General features: G+C 35.8%; 1 protein-coding gene and 1 pseudogene across 3 annotated transcripts in view; both read left to right on the forward strand.

Moving 5' to 3' along the window:
* The window catches only part of SLAIN2 (SLAIN motif family member 2), an 82,663-nt gene extending 65,712 nt beyond the window's left edge, over positions 1-16,951 (forward strand). For all 3 annotated transcript variants that reach the window (XM_012441135.3, XM_012441136.2, XM_012441137.3), the window contains 2 exons: positions 12,117-12,435; positions 13,984-16,951. In XM_012441135.3, coding sequence (XP_012296558.1) covers positions 12,117-12,435; positions 13,984-14,050 — 386 coding nt within the window. In that variant the 3' untranslated portion in view covers positions 14,051-16,951. The remainder of the gene's footprint in view (positions 1-12,116; positions 12,436-13,983) is intronic.
* LOC135270798 (U6 snRNA-associated Sm-like protein LSm2) lies at positions 139-7,350 on the forward strand (annotated as a pseudogene).
* Positions 16,952-19,534: the final 2,583 nt, after the last annotated feature.

Consider the following 19,534-nt stretch of genomic DNA (forward strand, 5'->3'; position numbering starts at 1 on the left):
TTTTTTTTTGAGACGGAGTCTCGCTCTTGTTACCCAGGCTGGAGTGCAATGGCGCGATCTCGGCTCACTGCAACCTCCGCCTCCTGGGTTCAGGCAATTCTCCTGCCTCAGCCTCCTGAGTAGCTGGGATTACAGGCACGCGCCACCGTGCCCAGCTAATTTTTTTGTATTAATAGAGACGGGGTTTCACAATGTTGACCAGGATGGTCTCGATCTCTCGACCTCGTGATCCACCCGCCTCGGCCTCCCAAAGTGCTGGGATTACAGGCTTGAGCCACCGCGCCCGGCCCAACTTTTGCATTTCTAATGACTAAAATGCCTTTTGATATTAGACTACCTGAAAATGGAGAACCAAAGAACTTTGTGATTACGTAGGATTCAAAATTAAAAATTTGTGTTCTTTTCTATCAGCTGACAAGCATTTATTGAATCTGTATCATAAACAAGATACACTCATTATATATCCTTTCCTATTTTCTTCTCTATTCTAGCCTGTCTTTGCTTTATGTAGTATAGTTGTATTCAAAACTACTTCTGACATACACAGACTTCTTAGAAACAATTAAAATGATAGAAGTTGTTTCCCTTCCTACGATTTTGATATGTAAAACTGGGAGAATGAGAGAAGAAAGAGCATGGAGGCTGTTCTCTTGAGGTTCCCTCCAAACACAAATTCCTGTTAGACCATTTCATGCTATTTTTGGAATGATAACTGAATATTAGACTTAATAATGCTTTTATGGTTTTCTAATACCTTTTTTTCCCTCTGTAGTTAAATCTCGATTACATCTATCAATTTTCTTTGCTACAAGAGTCATATGTCAAAATTTTCTTCTGTCTGAAATTTGTGCCTTAATTTTCCTAATTAAATGCTGACTGCCTTTTAGAATGTGAAAATTACAACTATAAGGTCTTTGAAGATAACTTACGTCCAGTTCACCTGATTATATTTTTATCATTTCCTGGTCCACATGTTTATAGATGAGTCAAAATGCTGCTGCCATGGAACATTTTTTGCAATAGCATAACTACAGCTTAGTATACCTCTTCAGATCCTCTCTAGTTTTCCCTCCACTTATATATTAACTTTGTTAAAGAATTTCTTTCAGAGGTGGAGTAGAGGCAAACGTAAAAAAAAAATTTTTTTTAAGTATTTCTCTCCACTTGTCCATAGACTGTAGTACATTTATCTAAGAATTTAAGGATTAACAAATTTACAATGATTTCTAATTTATAAATCTGTTTTTAAACATTGTTATTTTTAAGTAAAACACACACACACATAAACACATAAAACATAGTTTAATTAATTCTTATAAGGCAAATGCCCTTGTAACTACCATTCACATCAGGAAGACTAGAACTTGCCACCTCAGACATCTTCCACCTGTCTGCTTCTAAACACAACCCTCTCTTGACTCCTCCCCAAAAATATCTACTCTTCTGAACTTTTACAGCAGTCACTTCTTTTTGTGAATGGTTTTATCATCCAAGTTTTGAAACAGCAGTTTTGCCTTTTTGGTATATGTCTTTTTAAATTTCTCTTACTTTATAGTTTTCTTCCATTTCTTTTCTCTCTCTCTCATTGTTTGTTTCTTTGAAGAAACCACCAGATCATTTGTTCTGCAGAAGTTCTTGTAGGCTGGATTTTGCTGATTACTTTTTCATGGCTTTGTTTAGCAAGTTCTCTTGTATTTTCTATAAATTGGTTGTTGGATCTGGGCAATTAATTAAATTATTTTGCTATTTCTTTTTTTTTGCAAAACTATTTTTTTGCATAGGTAGTGATGCTTCTTTATCCAAAAGTGCATAAAGTGGGGTTTCCTCTTTTCATGATGTTAGCAGTCATTGATACGTACGTAATTACAGAATTGGGAATTTTAATTCCAGTGTTCCTTTTTTTTGTCAAAGTACTGTATAAAGATAATTTTTTCCTTATTTGGTCACCCAGTGGTAGTTTCTTTAGGAAATTTAGACCAAATGTTTGTTTTCTTCCCTTTATTTACTAGTTCACAAAATTAAAAAATGGCAGTGTGGCACCTTCCGAAGGTGACCAGTTTTTAAAAATATATATCATTATGAAATTACAGATTTAAACATATTTTTAAATATGTTTCAGTTCATTTTAGATGTTTTTCCAACTTTGTTGGAAGCTTCTACAAGTTGGCTTCCAAGTCTTTTTGACCCAATTCTGGTAGTCTTTGATACCATCTTGCTAGCTGGTATGACAAGATAGGCTGATCTTGTACATTTCTTGCCACAGACCTGGAGTCAAGCATTTCTCCAAAAAGTCCTGCTTGCTTTTGGTAGGCAATGGTATTTCAAGACCAAAATCTGTGTGGCTATGCTTACTGCTACTGGGTTGGTCATTGTTTCCATGTCTTTTTAGTTACTAGAGCTAGGAAACATGTAGGTTTATGTTTGTATATTTTTATAAGATTAAATGCAGAGCTTCTGGGCAGTTATTTAACCTCCTCTACCATTCTCCCATCCTGAGAATCTTATTTCTCAGCAACACATAGAATTAGAATATCATAATTTGTTTTGTCCCATATTACACACAAAGTGTTCTTGGGATAACATTAGCATAACATACAATATGATTACCGAAAACAATTTTTAAACCTTTTGGTTATGCTTGCTCCTTGGTTTTTTTTTCTTTAAGTTATATTCACATTGTCAGATACCTATTAGATACTGTTTTCTCCTTTATATGCCTCATTTAGTTTAGGCTCTCCATTTAAATATGTATTTGATGCTTAATGCCAGTTTATATGTCATTGTCTCATCAGTCATTTTTCTTGTCTGAAGTTTATTCTCTAGTAGATTCCTTGAGAAGCAGTTATGGGAACAGTATAACTGTTACATGTTGATGATAGCTTGTCTGTTGTTTTCATACTTGAAAATCGTTGTCTAGATATGAAATCTTTGGCTCACATTTTCTTTAAGTAACTTATTACTCCACTTTCTGCAGGAATAGAGAATTGTTTCTTTATAATCATTTGGTCTTTATCTGGATGTACAATGGATATTTTTCTTTTCTTTATAATAATTTACTAGAATATATGTCTATTGGTATGTCTGAGCTGATTTTCTCAGATTCGGGGTGTGTTCTTTTAATACACAGTAGCAAACTTTTTTCTGTTTTTCAGAAAAGTTTTATTGAATTATAGTTTTTCATATTCTGTTCTTTTGCTTTGGTTTTCTTTTTTGTGGGGACTCCTGTTGTACACGTTTTGGAGGTTCATTTCTTGTTTCTATATTTGTTGCCTTGAATGATTTTTTTCTTTCTTCTATAAAAGTTTATTTTCATTGTCTGTTTCTCTTACAACATTATCTTGTGTATTGACTCATGTTCCTTCTTAGACTTCATCTTAAAATGATTCATTTTATAGCTAATTCCTTCCTGAGTTCTGTCAACTCATTTCTGAGTGTTTCTCACTCTGATTTATGCTATTCTTTCATATCTTGTAGCAATATTAAAATGTTTCTAAAATTTGAAATACTAGATACTTTCATCTTTGTGTGTATGATTTCTTACCATGATTTCTGTTAAGGTTTCACTTCCTGTAGAAGTGTTATTCTACTCCTTATTTTTTTTCTTATAATAATTTTATGTGTGATTTGACTTCAGTCCTTTTCTATTGCTCTTTTTTCCATGAAATTGATTTTTCTAAACAGTTAGCTTGATTTAAGACTTAATAATTTTATGGTTCAAAAATTATTGAACCATCTCTTTTGTTTTTGGAAGTGTTCAAAAGCATGGCTGCTTATTTTCTGAGATTTCTTTCCTTTATTTCCTTCCTCCACTTTTAAAATGTACCCTCTTAAAATGTACAATTCAGTGTTTTTTAGTATATTCACAGAGGGAGAAACCATTACCACTATCTTATTTTAGAAGATGTTTATCACCCCCATAAGAAATACCATACTTATTAATAGAACTCCTCATTCCTCACTTCTTCCAGCCCCTGCCTCCCAGTAATCTACCCTCTCTGTCTCTAGTTTGCCTGTGTTGAACATTTCATTTAAGTGGAATTATAGAATATGTGATCTTTTGTGACTGGCTGCTTCTACTTAGCATAATGTTTTCTAAGTTCATTTTGTAGCATATATCAGTATAGTTACTTGCTGCATAACAGTGTTTCAGGGCCAGGCACAGAGGCTCATGCCTGTAATGCCAGCACTTTGGGAGGCTGAGGTAGGAGGGTCATTTGAGCCCAGGAGTTTGAGACCAGCCTGGGCAACATAGTGAGACTGGATCAGAAAAAATAAAATAATTAGCCAGACATGGTGGCTTGCAGCTGTAGTCCCAGCCACTCAGGAGGCTGAGGTCGGAGGATTGCTTGAACTTGAGAGGTTGAGGCTGCAGTGAGATGTGATCGTACCACTGCCAGCCTGGGCAACAGAACAAGACCCTATCTCAAAAAATCTAAAACAAAAAACCCACATTTCAGTCAACAGTGGATCACATATACAATGATGCAATTTCTATCACCTAGTAATGTCATAGACCTTTCAATGAGACAAGATGTGGAGGTGGTAGATGGTGATATTGATGATCTTAACTCTGTATAGGCTTAGGCTCATGTGTGTGTTTCTGTTCGTTTTTAGCAAAAAAAAAAAAAAAAAGTAAAATAAATAAAAATTTAAAATTAAAGCTTATAGATTAAGGGTATAAAGAAAGAAAGTAGTTTTGGACAGCCAGACAACATGTTTGTGTTACAAGCTATGTGTTATTTTAAAAGAGTCAAAAAGTTTTTAAGTTAAAGCATATAAAGTAAAATAGTTACAGTAAGCTAAGGTTAATGTATTATTGAAGAAAAATAAATTTAGTGTAAGTGTACAGTGTTTATAAAGTCTGCAGTAGAGTACAGTAACTTTCACATTCACATACCACTCACTGAACTTCAGTCCTGTAAGCTCCATTCATGGCAAGTGTCCTCAGATGTACTGTATATTGTCTTTTATAACATTTTTACTGTACTTTTTCTGTGTTTAGGTATGTTTGGATATGCAGATGCCCTTGTATTACAGTTGCCTACAGTATTCAGTACAGTAATATGCTATATCGGTTTTAGCCTAGGAGCCATAGGTTGTTTTTTAAAATATTTTGTGGGTACACAGTAGGTGTGTGTATTTATGGAGCACATGAAATATTTTGATAGAGGCAAGCAATGTGAAATAACGTCACAGAGAATTAGTTACCCAGCCCCTCAAGCATTTATTCTTTGTGTTACAGACAATTCAGTTACACTCTTTATAATACTTTAGAATATACAATTAAGTTACTGTTGACTACCATCATCTGGTTGTGCTTTCTCAATTTTTTTTGGTACCCATTAACCATCTCCACCTCCCCTGACCCTGCCATCAGGTATTTTGTATATCCTAGGTCTGTAGTAGCATAAGTCACCTAGGTTTGCATGAGTACACTCTGATGTTCCTACATGGACAAACTTGCCTAACAGTTCATTTCTGAGAACATATCCCCATCATAAAGTGACACATAACTCTACTTTGTTCCTTTTTATTGCCAAATATTCCATTGTGTGGATGCACCACATTTTGTTTATCCATTCATCACTTGGTGGATACTTGAGTTGTTTCCACTTTTTGCCTATCGTGAATAATGCTGCGGCTGGGCACAGTAGCTCACACCTGTAATCCCAACACTTTGGGAGGCCGAGGCGGGCAGATCAACTGAGGTTAGGAGTTAGAGAACAACCTGGCCAACATGGTGAAACCTCGTCTCTACTAAAAATACAAAAGTTAGCTGGATGTGATAGTGGGCGCCTGTAATCTCAGCTACTCAGGAGGCTGAGATAGAAGAATTGCTTAAACCCAGGAGGCGAAGGTTGCAGTGAGCTGAGATCATGGCATTGCACTCCAGCCTGGACGACAGAGCGAGACTCCATCTCAAATAGTAATAGTAATGATAATAATGCTGTGAACATTCATGTACAAGTGTTTACATAGATGTGTTTTTGGTTCTCTTGATTATATACTTAATGGAATTACTGGATCATATGGTAGCTTTATGTTTAACATATTAAGAATCTGCTAAACTGTTTTCCAGAGTGGCTACATTTTACAATGTCACCAGCACTGTGTGAGGGTTCCAATTTCTCCATCTCCTTGGTAACACTTGTTTATTGTCTTTTATTTTAGCCATTCTGGTGAAGTGTTGTGAAGTGGAATCTCTTTGTGGTTTTTATTTTGCATGACTGACGTTGAGCATCTTTTCATGTGCTTCTTGGCCATTTGTTTATCTTTGGAGAAATGTCTATTCAAATTCTTTCTCTCTGCTTTTTTAGTTTTTAATTGAGTTGTGACATTCCTTTGTATATTCTGGATTCAAGTCTCAGATCCATGATTTGTAAATATTTTCTCCTGTTCAGTGGATTTACTCTTCACTTACTTTATGGTATCCTTTGAAGCACAAAAGTTTTTAATTTTGATAAAGTATCATTTATCAAATTTTGGTCTTATGGATCATGCTTTTGGTGTCATAAGAAACCAATGCCTAACCCTAGTTATTACTCCTGTCCCCTCTGCTCTACCTCACTTGCTCTTCCCAGGCACAAATCCCTTGCTTTCCCCTTCAGTACTTGGAGCTTCCCGTGGCCCTTCCCTTCCCCAAATCCAGCTGGGCTTGCAGTATCCTACCCTCCTCTCTGTCTGGCCCGCAGCACAGCACCAGGACCATGCTCTTCTATTCCTTTTTCAATCCCTTGTGGGCAAGGATGTGGTCATGGAACTCGAGAGTGACCTGCATATCTGTGGAACCCTCCATTCCGTGGATCAGTATCTCAGCATCAAATTAACTAACATCAGCATCACAGACCCTGAGAAATACTCTCACATCTTCATTCGGGGCTTAGTGGTCCAATATGTGCAGTTGCCAGCCAACAAGGTCGACGCAGTTGCTGCAGAATGCAGCAAAGAAGGAAGCCCTACAGCAGAAACAGTGATGGCTCTTCCTCCTCTTCCCTTCCCTCTTCCATTGGTGACCTATAACCCCAAGTCCCAGCCTACGAACCCTGACTGTGAATACTTGAAGCAGTTTTGTTTGGCTGGTGTTTTGTTGTTGTTTTAACTAGTGTGTGTGTGTGTGTGTGTGTGTGTGTGTTAGGGGTGACTGGATGAGAGGAATAATAGGGAACAGCTCTCCTCTTTTAAGAAGGGGAGGATAAGTAGGCTGGGAAATTTTAAAGCCTTCCTAGTCCTCAGCATCTGCCTTTCTCACTACTTCCCTAAGGATGGTGGGAGAGTTTCCTAGGTCTTTCCAAGGCAGCATGTGATTCATTTTGGGGGATGGAAGAAATCTGTACCACATCAGGAATAAAATTTATGATACAAAAAAAAAAAAATTTAACTCCTGTGTTTTCTTCTAAGAACTTTATAGGACTTAACATTTAGGTCGGTGATCTATTTTGAATTTTTTTTAGTATGAAGCATAGGGGTCCAACTTCATTCTTTTATACATGGATATCCAGTTGTCCTAGCAGCATTTTGAACCCTTCCCTGCTTTTATCTGGACTTCATTTTCTTTATGTGGAATGTCCCTGTTCTGCTCTGTTTGGATTATCTTCTGAGTTTTATTTTTTTTTTTTTCTTGAAGTTTTTACCTAGAAGAGGGGTTTGGCTGATTAGTTTTAAGAATTCATAGCCACTCACATTCCTTCTAGACCTTAGAGTAAACCTCTTGTACTTGCCCACTGTTGGAGTGTGCAAACCTCCCAGTTCAGCTGCTGTTTAGCATTTTTTTTTTCTATGAGTACTTGTTGGTTATTTTGGAATTTTCAGGACATTGAGATATTCTTTTGCTTCTTTCTGCACAGATGCTGATAATTCATGTGGTCTTGTAGTTGTCAGTGGCTTCTCCCTACCCATTTGTATTTTGGGGCTCTTGGAGATCTTGTCATCACCTGGTTTTATTGTAGCTGTTGTAAATGGGTTTTGGTTTGACCTTCCTGGTTGCTCTGTATGTTTTTATGGAGAGATTTGAGGAAATTCATAAATTACACCAGTGCCGGTATACCATCTTTCAAGAATCCTCATAATTATGTTTCTTAATCTTGACATTGACATTTTTTCCCCTCTCCTCACTCGATACTCTAAGGTTAGTTAAATGTTAGATAATTTATTAAACTAAAATACAGTAAGTTATATAGGTATAGATGTACAACTGTTTATATCTATATTCTGTGTACTAAAACTGTGTCTCAAGAAATCTTGATATCAGATGTTTTGATACCTAATCAATCCTCTAATTTTTGTATTTATGGAAGAAAAGCTATTGAAGCCCCACTCTAGGGGCTTTTACTGCCTCTTATGTTTAATACATCTTTTCTAATAACTAACAATTTTTGTATGCTTATAAAAATAACAGTCATGTACAATAATGGAAGAAGAAATCAAAGGCTCCTATGTCATTTTTTTTAAAATGATAGCAGTTGCCATTTTAATAGGCTTTGGAGTCATACCTTATAAAACCTGCCTAGGGTAGTAACCCTCACAAATAAATTGAGTCTGGTTGAAAGTTAAAGTGTTGATAATGACACTTTGGCTGGACGTGGGGGCTCGCCTACAACCCCAGCACTTTGGAAAACCAAGACAGGCGGATCTCTTGAGGCCAGAAGTTCGAGACCAGCCTGATCATCATGGCAAAACCCCGTCTCTACCAAAAATACAAAAATTATACAGACGCGATGGCATACGCCTGTAGTCCCAGTTACTTGGGAGGCAAGGCACGAGAATTGCTTGAACCTGGGAGGCAGAGGTTGCAGTGAGCCAAGATTGTGCCACTGCACTCCATCCTGGTCAATAGAGTGAGACTCTGTCTCAAAAAAAAAAAAAAAAAAAAAGATAAAAGAAAAGAAAGAAATGATAATGACACTTTAATTTCTACCCCCAGAGATGTTTCTCTTTTGGTTCCTGGAAAAGTATACTGATCTTGGGATCAGGAGACCTGGGTTCAGTTCCTCACTTCCCATTTATTTGCTCAATTAACTTCTGTGGTTGTGGTAATTTCCCTTGTCTGTGAAGGGAGAGCGTTAGAGTACATGGTCAGTAATAGCTTTTTACAAGGATTCTTTAACTCTGTAGTGAGAGAATCATATTTAGTTCATCTTTTTGTTCTTTAGCAGCCAGAACTTACTTTTACATACTTACTGTGTCAGTAAATTGTGATTGTCATTGATGGTGTATAGACCATTGAATAATTGAAATGATAGTATAGTAAGGAATAGTTGACAAGGAGATATTTTTGTATTTTATTTGTTAGTAATGGAATTCATATATGTTTTAATAAATCACTTCTCCCATTGGTCATGATGACCAGTGTTTGACAGTGTGTTTATTTTTATTACTATATACTTACTGGGCATATATAGTTTTTATAATGGAAGTTGTAGTTTGAAGGAAGACTGCTCTGTGACGACGACTTGGAATATCTGACTTTTGTATTGCTAGGTACATGTATATATTTTTGTAAAACATTTTATATTCAGTGAATGTCAAGCTAAAAAAATATATAATTTATTCAGGTTTTTTTCATTTTAGGGTTAAATGCATGCCTGAATTATAGAAACCTTAATTAGAAAACAAACTTAGCACAATTATTAAATGCTTATTAAAATAAAAAGTATTTTAAAATACGAATTATCTGATACCCATCATTCCATTTTGGAGATAACTTAGACACCAAGATTAGCATTCTTAATCATGTCATTTTTATAAATAGAGTTCTAATTCGTGCTCAGAGCAATGACTCTCCTTCATTTTATGCCTGACTTGACTGTAATTCTTGGTATTCAAAAAATAAATACAAAGAGAAATTGTAACTTGTCATTATCAATTTGGGTAATACATTTTGGGTAATAACTTAATACTTAGGTTTGAGTTAATTTCTAAGGAAAGCCTAGGAGACTTTTCTGAGTGGCATTGTTGAATATCTTTCCAGAAAACTCATCTATGACAGGCTGAAGGAGCCCTGTTCTTTAGATAAGAAAGCCATAGATAAGAATGACTTACAATTTGTTTAATATTTTACATTTTACTAACAGTTTACACACTTACTACTCATTTTCTCTTCACAGCAAACTTACATTGACTGAGATTTATTAGATTTATACATAAGTGGTTTTCTTTTCGAGCAATGCCATTGCTATGATATTTTTAATCTTGATTTCTAATGTTCATTGCTGGCATATAGAAATGTAATCCATGTTTGTATTTTTATCCAGTCCTGTGACCTTACTGAATTCACTTATTTCTAGAAGTGTGTGTGTGTGTGTGTGTGTGTGTGTGTGTGTGTGTGTGTATGTATTCATTGGGATTTTCTGTGTAGAGTATCATGGGGACAGTTTCTTTCTAACCTATGTGCCTTTTACTTTTCTTTCTTGTTTTCTTTTCTTTTCTTTCTTTCTTTCTGTCTTATTCTTTTTCTTCCCTCCCCCTCCGCCACCTTTTTTCTTGCTTATTGCACTGGCTAGAATTTCCAGTGGTTAGACCGTAAGTTCTTGTCTTGTTCCTGGTCTTAGGGGAGAAGCACTCAGTCTTTCTTCCTTAAGTTTAATGTTAACTGTAGAGCTTTTGTAGATATTCTTTATGAGGTTGAGGAAATTTTCTATATTTCTATTTTTTGGAGAATTTTTTTCATGACTGTGTTGAATTTTGTCAGATGCTTTTTTTGAGTCCGCTGTTAACAATTGTGTGATTTTTCTTCTTTATCCTGTTACTGTGATGGATTACCACTGATTGATTTTCAAATATTGAATAAAACTTGCATCTTGGAATAAATTCTACTTTGTCATGGTATATAAATCTATATATTGCTGTATTCTATTTTCTAATGCTTTCTTAAGGGTTTTTACATCTACGTTTGTAAACAGTATTGAGCTGTAGTTTTCTTTTTTGGTACTGCCCTTTTTGGTATCTTGGTAATACTAGCTTCATAAAATGAACTGGGACATCTTCTCTCCTGTTTTGTGATGGAGATTATGTTGAATTTGTGTTCATTCTTTATTTAAACATTTGGTAGAATTTCCCAAGGTTGCTCCCAACCTCCAACAAACATCTGACCTGCTTCTTGTTACCATAAATTAGATTTGACTTTCCTCAAATTTTTTATAACAACATTCTACACTGTGTGTATGTGTATATACACACGCACAGACTGGTTTGTGTCTGATACTCATTTCATTCAGCATAATTTCTGAGTTTCATCTTTGTTGCATATATCAGTAGTTTACTCCTTTCTATTGCTGAGTGGTATTCTGTTGTGTGGTTATGCCGCAATTTGTTTATCCATTCACGTGTTGATGTACATTTGAGCTTTGTTCAGTCTTTGGCTGTTATAAAGTTGTAGTCAAGTCTTTGTGTGGACATAAGCTTTTTTTCTGTTCCCCCGCGCTCCTTTTTTTTTTTTTTTTTTTGAGACAGAGTCTTGCTCTGTTGCCCAGGCTGGAATGCAGTAGCATGATCTCTGCTCACTGCAACCTCCGCCTCCTGGATTCAAGCAATTCTCCTGCCTCAGATTCTGAGTAGCTGGGACTACAGGGGCACACCACCATGCCTGGCTAATTTTTGTATTTTATTAGAGACAGGTTTTTACCATGTCAGCCAGGCTGGTCCAGAACTCCTCACCTCAGGTGATCTGCCCACCTCGGCCTCCCAAAGTGCTGGGATTACAGGTGTGAGCCACTGCGCCCAGCCTTCTTTTTTCTTTTTGAAACAGAGTCTTGCTCTGTCACCCAGGCTGGAGTGCAGTGGCATCTTTGGGGCTCACTGCAGCCTCTTCCTCCTGGCTTCAGGCAGTTCTGCCTCAGCCTCAAGTAGCTGGGATTATGGGTGCATGCCACCATGCCCAGCAGATTTAAAATACTGTTATTAAAGAGAGTTGTAATCCTCTAATTAAGTACTTGGTAATTTACAGATCACAGTTACCTTTATTCTTATAGTAGCCCAGGAATATCTTTTATTCTTTGCATTGCTGTGACGTTTCCTGAATAAAATGTACTAGTACCTAATCATCAGTTGTAATTTAAAGTCATGGTTTCATTTATATATGATTTCCACTCAAAAATTGGTTTTTCTTCGCCATTTCACAGTACCTTCTCCAGGCAAATTCCGTTCCCCTGCAGCACCATCTCCTTTGGCTCTTCGGCAACCAGTGAAAGCGTTTAGTAATCATGGCTCTGGTTCTCCTGGTAGCCAAGAAATAACACAGCTCGCACAAACCACCTCCTCACCTGGGCCTCCTATGGTTCAGAACACAGTCTCAGCAAATCCTCCCAGCAATATCAACAGCACTACTCTAACCAGACCTGCAGGGACAACTGCAATGAGAAGTGGCTTGCCCAGACCCAGTGCCCCTTCTGCTGGGGGCATACCAGTGCCTCGCAGCAAACTTGCACAACCTGTTCGCAGGTAAGTGGCAAATGTTCTGTTTCAGCATTCTTGAGTACCTGAAAGTGGATAGACTGGAATTAATTAGCTTCATGCTATGTTTGATAGTAAACAGAAAGTCATGGTGGATTGCCACCAGAGTTTTAGTACAATTTGAATAAAACATTACTACATTGTTTTGAAGAAATCCTCATTTGAGACATTTACCAGTTTGGTTCAGATTAAATTTGTCCAGTTTCCTAACATGATTAAGCATCTCAGAGGACTCCTAGAAAAATATTGCTAGAACCACTTAATTTATGATATTTGTTCATTTAGAATATAATTATATTCAATAAAGATGATAAATGTATATTAGAATATAGAGTGATATTTAAGATAAAACTTGTAGCTACCAAGTCTGAGTATAATCTCTAAGCATGGTTTTCAAACCCTTATTCTACAATTCAGAATTATCTGTGAAATTTATATAAATGTAGGTGCTTAAGTTTTACCCTTAGAGAGTCTAACTTAGTGGATCTGCTATGAGGCCCAGAATCTGTGATTGTGCTGGGATGGTGGTGGTTGTTTTTTGAGACAGCGTCTTGCTCTGTCTCCCAGGCTGGAGTGCAGTGGTGCAATCTTGGCTTACTTCAGCCTTGACCTCCTGGGCTTAAGCAATCTTTTCACCTCAGCCCCCCATGTAGTTGGGACTACATTTGCACACTACCACGCTCAGCTAATTTTTGTAGTGACGGGGTTTCACCATGTTGCCCATGCTGGTATCAAACTCCTGAGTTCAAGTGATCTGCCCACCTTGGCCTCCCAAAATGCTGGGATTACAAGTGCTAGCCACTGCCCCCAGCCAATGTGCTGTTTTTTGTTGTTGTGTGTTTGTTTGTTTGATCTTCAGATGATTCTGAATCAGACAGGTTAGGAATGTTGCATCTGTAACCTTTCAAGAATGGAATTATCATCATCAGTAAACTTTGATGTCAACTATAATTAAACTGGAAGTATTTATCACTGTGCGAAATAAGTAAATGTTTGCTTTGTTTAATCTTCATAATAACATTAAATGAGTAGGTTTTCTTATTTCTGTTTTTCAAAAGAGGATATTGAAATTTAATGAAATTAAGTAATTTGCCTAAAGCCACATAACTAATAAAACTATCAGTTCCAAGTATGTCTGACTTCAGTCACTATCCCATACTGCCTTTCTAATGATGACACTGAGCTTCTAATATCACATTCATCATTCTGCCTCTCAAAATAATAAGTAAATAATAAGGTTGGTTATCCATGTGCTTGGAAAAGGTGAGACCATCTTTTCCATTCTTTGATCTAGTGGCTATGTTAACAAAATGGAAAATCATCTGGTGTCTAGTAAAACTTTAAAGCTGTGAAAATGCCACATGTGGGGAGGTTATACTAGTACCTGCTTAGAGCTTTTGTGTTGGTAATCCTCCAGAACAGTCTTCATGGGATCATGATGCTACCTAAAGAGTAATTAATATATGTATGAGATAGTATGGTAATATTTCATAAAGACATTTATCAAATTTAAATTACAAAATTGCTTTATTTCAGATCCTTGCCAGCTCCTAAAACCTATGGTGGCATGAAAGATGACAGTTGGAAAGATGGCTGTTACTGACCAGCAAAGACAAGAATGCAGAAGTCCACGGCTTCATGGATACCCTTCACAAGGCTAAAAACAACTTTTATATGCAGACTGTTCAGATAAGACTCTTGGGATTTATAAAATCCCAGCCCTCTCTGTCTTAATTAGCACAAACTGACAGAGATCATCAAACAGCACTTTAATGACATTTAACATCAGATGTGTTTGGTAATCACACAATCACTCTCCATAGAATCACTTTTAGTTTTGTTTAATAGAAACTAGGATGATTTTTTAAATATTTGACAGAGGCCAATATCTGGGCAGATACTTAATGGATGCCAAAGAGAAATGCCCATTTGTAAATGAGAAAAATGCCCATTTGTGCATAAGAAAATGGTGAATTCAAGCTATCCAAAACTTCACATTCAACTAATTTACTGTATAAATAGTATCAATAAATATTTGTGTTAATGAGAACTAATATTCTGACTAATGATCTAAAGTGTTTCACTAGTACACCAGGAAACTACAGATTGAGATTGGGGGGTGGGAGGAAAGAAGGCTGGGCTAGAGATTTAAAACATCCCAATTTGGGAGAATTTCAGAAATTATTTTTGCAGATTCATTAGAAAAATTGTCATTTAATCTTAAGTTTTGGATGTAGCTCACATATCACCACCATCAGATAGTGTTACAGCATGCATCCATCATGTTGCATTGACACATCGAACTTTGTGTGTTTGTTTTGATTGCCAAAAGGGCTTAATATCAGTTGTACAATCTTTCTAAACTTTATAGTTCCTGGCTCAGGAAAGATGGCCTTTGCTATTGAAGCCAACTTCTTCACATGCTGTTATCTTTACAGAATTAAGGGATCCTGTTTCTATTAGCAGGTTTTCACGATAGGAAAGAACCAGTAATCTGTGTCTTTATTCTTGATATAACACCACCTCAGTGCTTACAACCTGGAACAAAACCATACAATGAGAGAGGGGGGAAAAATCTATGCACTTAACCTACAGAATCTCTGGTGATGACAGTTGTATTGTTGCTATTACATGGCATAACGGTCTATTATGTGGTAGGAAAATATAGCCTGCTAAATGCTACTTGAGTTGATCCACTTGAAACTGAGTAACTGTATAAACAGCATCTATTGAAAATTCTTTCCCTTTTGACTTAGATTCTGCCTTACATCAATTTTTTGCATTTTTGGTAACAAACCTACTACATATAACTCTAACCTGATAAATACTTGTTGTCTAACGGCTCGTAATATATCTTGAAGTCGCCTATTTCAGTTTTATCAGACTATTACCAGAGTAAAACTTCTTCTGTGGCAGGCCTCTCATTTTTTTATTATGAGGTCTGTTTTTAAATTCCTAATTTGAACAGCTCTAAGATATTGGCAGTTAGGTCATCTAAAAGCTTTTAGAGATTCGAATATAAGTTCATTTCCTGTTAATCAAAGACATTCCGTAAGTTGGCAAAAGAAATTGGGAGAGAGAAATGGAAGGCTTGATATTCAGGACAGCATTAAGGTTAATAGGTTGAGAGAATGATGAAAAAACCAGGACCTCCATTCTGTCATGACTGACACCATGGTAGTCTATCAGCTTGACCAGTGGGGAATCATTTATTTAGCACAAGCAGCTGGAGATTTAAACTGCCAGTACTATGTATTTGGTGTATAATCAAGGAAGAAACTTTATCCTTGAATTTGAGGGTAATGGAGTGGGTCAGGAAAGGATGGTGCCAGAATTCTACATGATAATGAACTCAAAAAATGTTGCTTTTCAGAGGAAGATAAAGCATCTTCTTTTGGGAGGGGGTATCTCATGTCTAAGTAATTAAAAGAAAGAACTAGCTACTGTCTCTTAACCACATACAAAACAAAACAAGTCTCAGTTTTCAGTGCAACATTTCAAAAAATATATATATGCTGCAATCTAATAATTAAAAGGAATTTTAACTCTATTATGAAACATTACATTTTTTAAGTTAGATAATCAGTTTCAAAAGGAGTATTCAGGTTATTTAACTTTGTTTTTAAACGGCTGCATCAGAAAAAAATGTCTATTTTTTTTTAATTAAAATATTTCATCACTTGTTAAAACTTATTTTGGATCTGAGTTTGGTAAAGTATTATTTTACCTGCTGTTGTACTACCACAGACTATTGACTTTTAGTTTCCTAAAGAGAAAAATTGCCTTTTTACTAGAAAGCCTTTGTGTATCGCAATTTTTCTGTTTGGGAAAATCTAAGGATTTACTGTGGTTAGTTTTACAGAAGAAATGTGGATTTGATAAACTAGTGCCTATGATTTTAACTTATGTTTGATATATAGTAGTAAGGGTTTTATGAATGTTGATTATTTTGTGCCAACAGCCCAGAACTGTCACTTATATGTAAGCAGAAAACAATGAGCTCTGCTTCCAAAGTTATTTAATTTTCTCAGTGTTTGAATGTTATTTTTTGTAAGTGTGTTAATAAAAGTGTAAAGAATTGGAAAAAATATAAATATTCTTAACTCAAGCATTTGCTGGATCATTTTTCTACAAAACTTGTTTGTATAATATAAAACACTCTCTGAAGAGTTGACTTTTTTTTCAGTTTCGTATCCTGGAAATCACATTTTGTAAAACTGGGGACCATTCATAATTGTCAGATACTTTTTAAAATTATCTCAATACATCACTTTTATAAAAAGTTTTTTTGAAAGAAACTTCGATACATATGATGTGGCCCCAGATGTTTGTATAACTCTAGAATGATCTAGACTATGTATGTTTAACTTTTTATTGAATGTACAGGTATCCATTTTTGACGTTACGCATGGTCCTTTTAGATCACATGACGTTTGATTTGCAAACATTTCTATAGCCGAAGTTGTATATGTGGTTGCCTCCTTAATAAACAGCCTGACCATAATGTTTATTATTAAATTTATATTTGTTTTTTAAGTGTTGAATCTCTGGATATGGTAAGATTCCTTTTTTCCCTCTCAGTTGCCTACACTTGGTTTTAATAAATTACTCAATTGAGTTTTTCTTTAAACGTGCAAACCCAAATCATATTGCCCTTTCAGACTTAGTCTTCATGGGGTTGGATTATATCTTATATTTTCTCTGTCAAAGTTATTTCATATGTGGATTACTTGGAGGAAGTTTATAGTTTACTATAAATTAATTTGTTCTTGGAACTTTTTCACTTGCTGTGAATTAATATCTAGTTAGAAAAAGCTAGCATATGACTAGATCATAGTCATATGCTAACTAGATATGATATCTAGTTAGAAAAAACAAGCGAAAAGCTATTATGAGTTTCCAGGAGAACAATTAATGAATTTTCATACCAAATTCAAATATTTAGGTGATCATGTGCGTCTTTTCTTTTATGGATGGAAAAATCAAGGGTTGTACATCGTTTAATTAGTTCACCATATTCCTTTAGGGGATATTTGCTTTGCAATTACTGTTACAATTAGAATAATTACAGTTAAAATAATATTACATGTTACAATTAGATTAATACTGATGAGGAGAGAAAAAGACGCCCTTGTGTTTTTTTTCTCTCAAGCCAGTCTAAAAACTTGAAGAGCCATTTAAAATTAAATGTCACTCTATTTGTATTATAAATCAATACATGAGAAGTCTAAACCTGTTATATACTCAACGCAACAGAAAAACCCATATGGAGGTTCAACCACTAATGAATTTTGAATGATCCTAAATATAAATCTAGGGTAGCTAAATGGCCCTCTGCTTACCAGTCTGAAAATGAAACTGATGATACTCATGGGCCTTATTTACTATAATACAAATTAGTTAAAATTATGTTAACTGAATGCCAGTTTCAAACAAATTATCTACATTGAGTCATCTTAATGTTTTCTCATTAAAAGTAAGAAAATTTCTTCTGATTTCAAAAGTAAGAAAAAAAATTTTCTTCTGATTTCAAAAGTAATAGAAACTCATTGCTGTACAACATAAACTAAAAATACTAAAAAGTATAAAGGTGAAAAGTGATAGTTGTCTGCAGTCCTATCATCAGGAAATATTGAAGTACTGACCTTAACATGGTTATAAAATGTTAAGTGGAAGGATATCAAGTCTTTTTTTTTTTTTTCCAATGAGAAAATGTTTTTTACTTAAAATGTTGACGTGAGTTTGCTTTTCACAGAAGTTTACATTAACTGCTATTGAAAACTTGGCATATATCTTAATTCCTGATTGTAGCTATTTCTTGATAAAATCATCATATGTATTATTTGTGTTGTTACAACGTTGTTTTTTTACAACTTATACTTTTTTTTTTTTTAGACAGAGTCTTGTTCTGTTGCCCAGGCTGGTGGAGAGCAGTGGCGTGATCTCGGCTCACTGCAACCTCTGCCTCCCGGGTTTATGCAATTCTCTCTCAGACTCCAAAGTTGCTAGGACTACAGGCGCATGCCACCATGCCCAGCTAATTTTTGTATTTTTAGTAGAGATGGGGTTTGTCGCATCAGGCTGGTCTCAAACTCCTGACTGCATGTGATCCACCCGCTATTATACCTGCTGTTTTATTTTTACCTGCTGCTGTACTACCACAGACTATTGACTTTTAGTTTCCTACAGAGAAAAACTTTTTAGAGACGGGGGGTCTCACTATATGGCCCCGGATAGTCTTGAACTTCTGGGCTTACGTGATTCTCCCACTTCAGCCTCCCAAAGTGCTGGGATTACAGACATGCGCCACCACACCCAGCCTCTATACATAGTGAAATTTGAGAAATATATAGTAAATTATAAAGAAGAAAAAGTACTTAATAGTCAGCCATTAAAATTTAAAGATACTGTCTTTTTCCTTCTAAAATTGTAATCATTTATGCTTGACCGTAACTTTTTGTTAAGTCTGAAGTCATAATTACCATGATTTAGATGGATTCTGCTGCTACAAAAAAACCATTTGGTTCTATAAAGAGTATACAAATGCCGGGCGAGGTGGCTCACGCCTGTAATCCCAGCACTTTGTGAGGCTGATGTGGGTGGATTACCTGAGGTCAGGAGTTTGAGACCTGTCTGACCAACATGGTGAAACCCTGTCTCTTAAAAAAAAAAAAATGTATACAAATATTCTAAAACTTTACCAAACTATATTATTAGAGTCCTTCGTATTGTATCCTTTATGTATACTTGAATGCCTCCACCACGACCCCCACTCCCATCTGCTATGAATTGACGGTGTTGATTTAATACAGTGCCAGTTTTAAAATACCTTTAAAGAAATAGACACAACCAAATAAAGAGTTTTAAGATAGTCTCCAGTAGAGTTCTTAAACTTGATCACCTGAAGGGCTATTAAAACAGATTTCTGCACCATACTCCCAAGAATTTCCAAGTCCAAAAATTCTAGGGATACGGTTCCCAGCACAGGTCAGGTGCACATTGCTGAACTAAGTGACTGTGGCTAGAGGATTGGGGTTATGGTAGAACACCAGCTATGGTTTTCTGCTATGAAAACCATATGGATGGA

The sequence above is a fragment of the Aotus nancymaae genome, unplaced genomic scaffold (assembly GCF_030222135.1).
Source record: "Aotus nancymaae isolate 86718 unplaced genomic scaffold, 86718_ANA_hifiasm-v0.15.2.pri h1tg000006l, whole genome shotgun sequence".
Lineage (NCBI taxonomy): Eukaryota > Metazoa > Chordata > Mammalia > Primates > Aotidae > Aotus > Aotus nancymaae.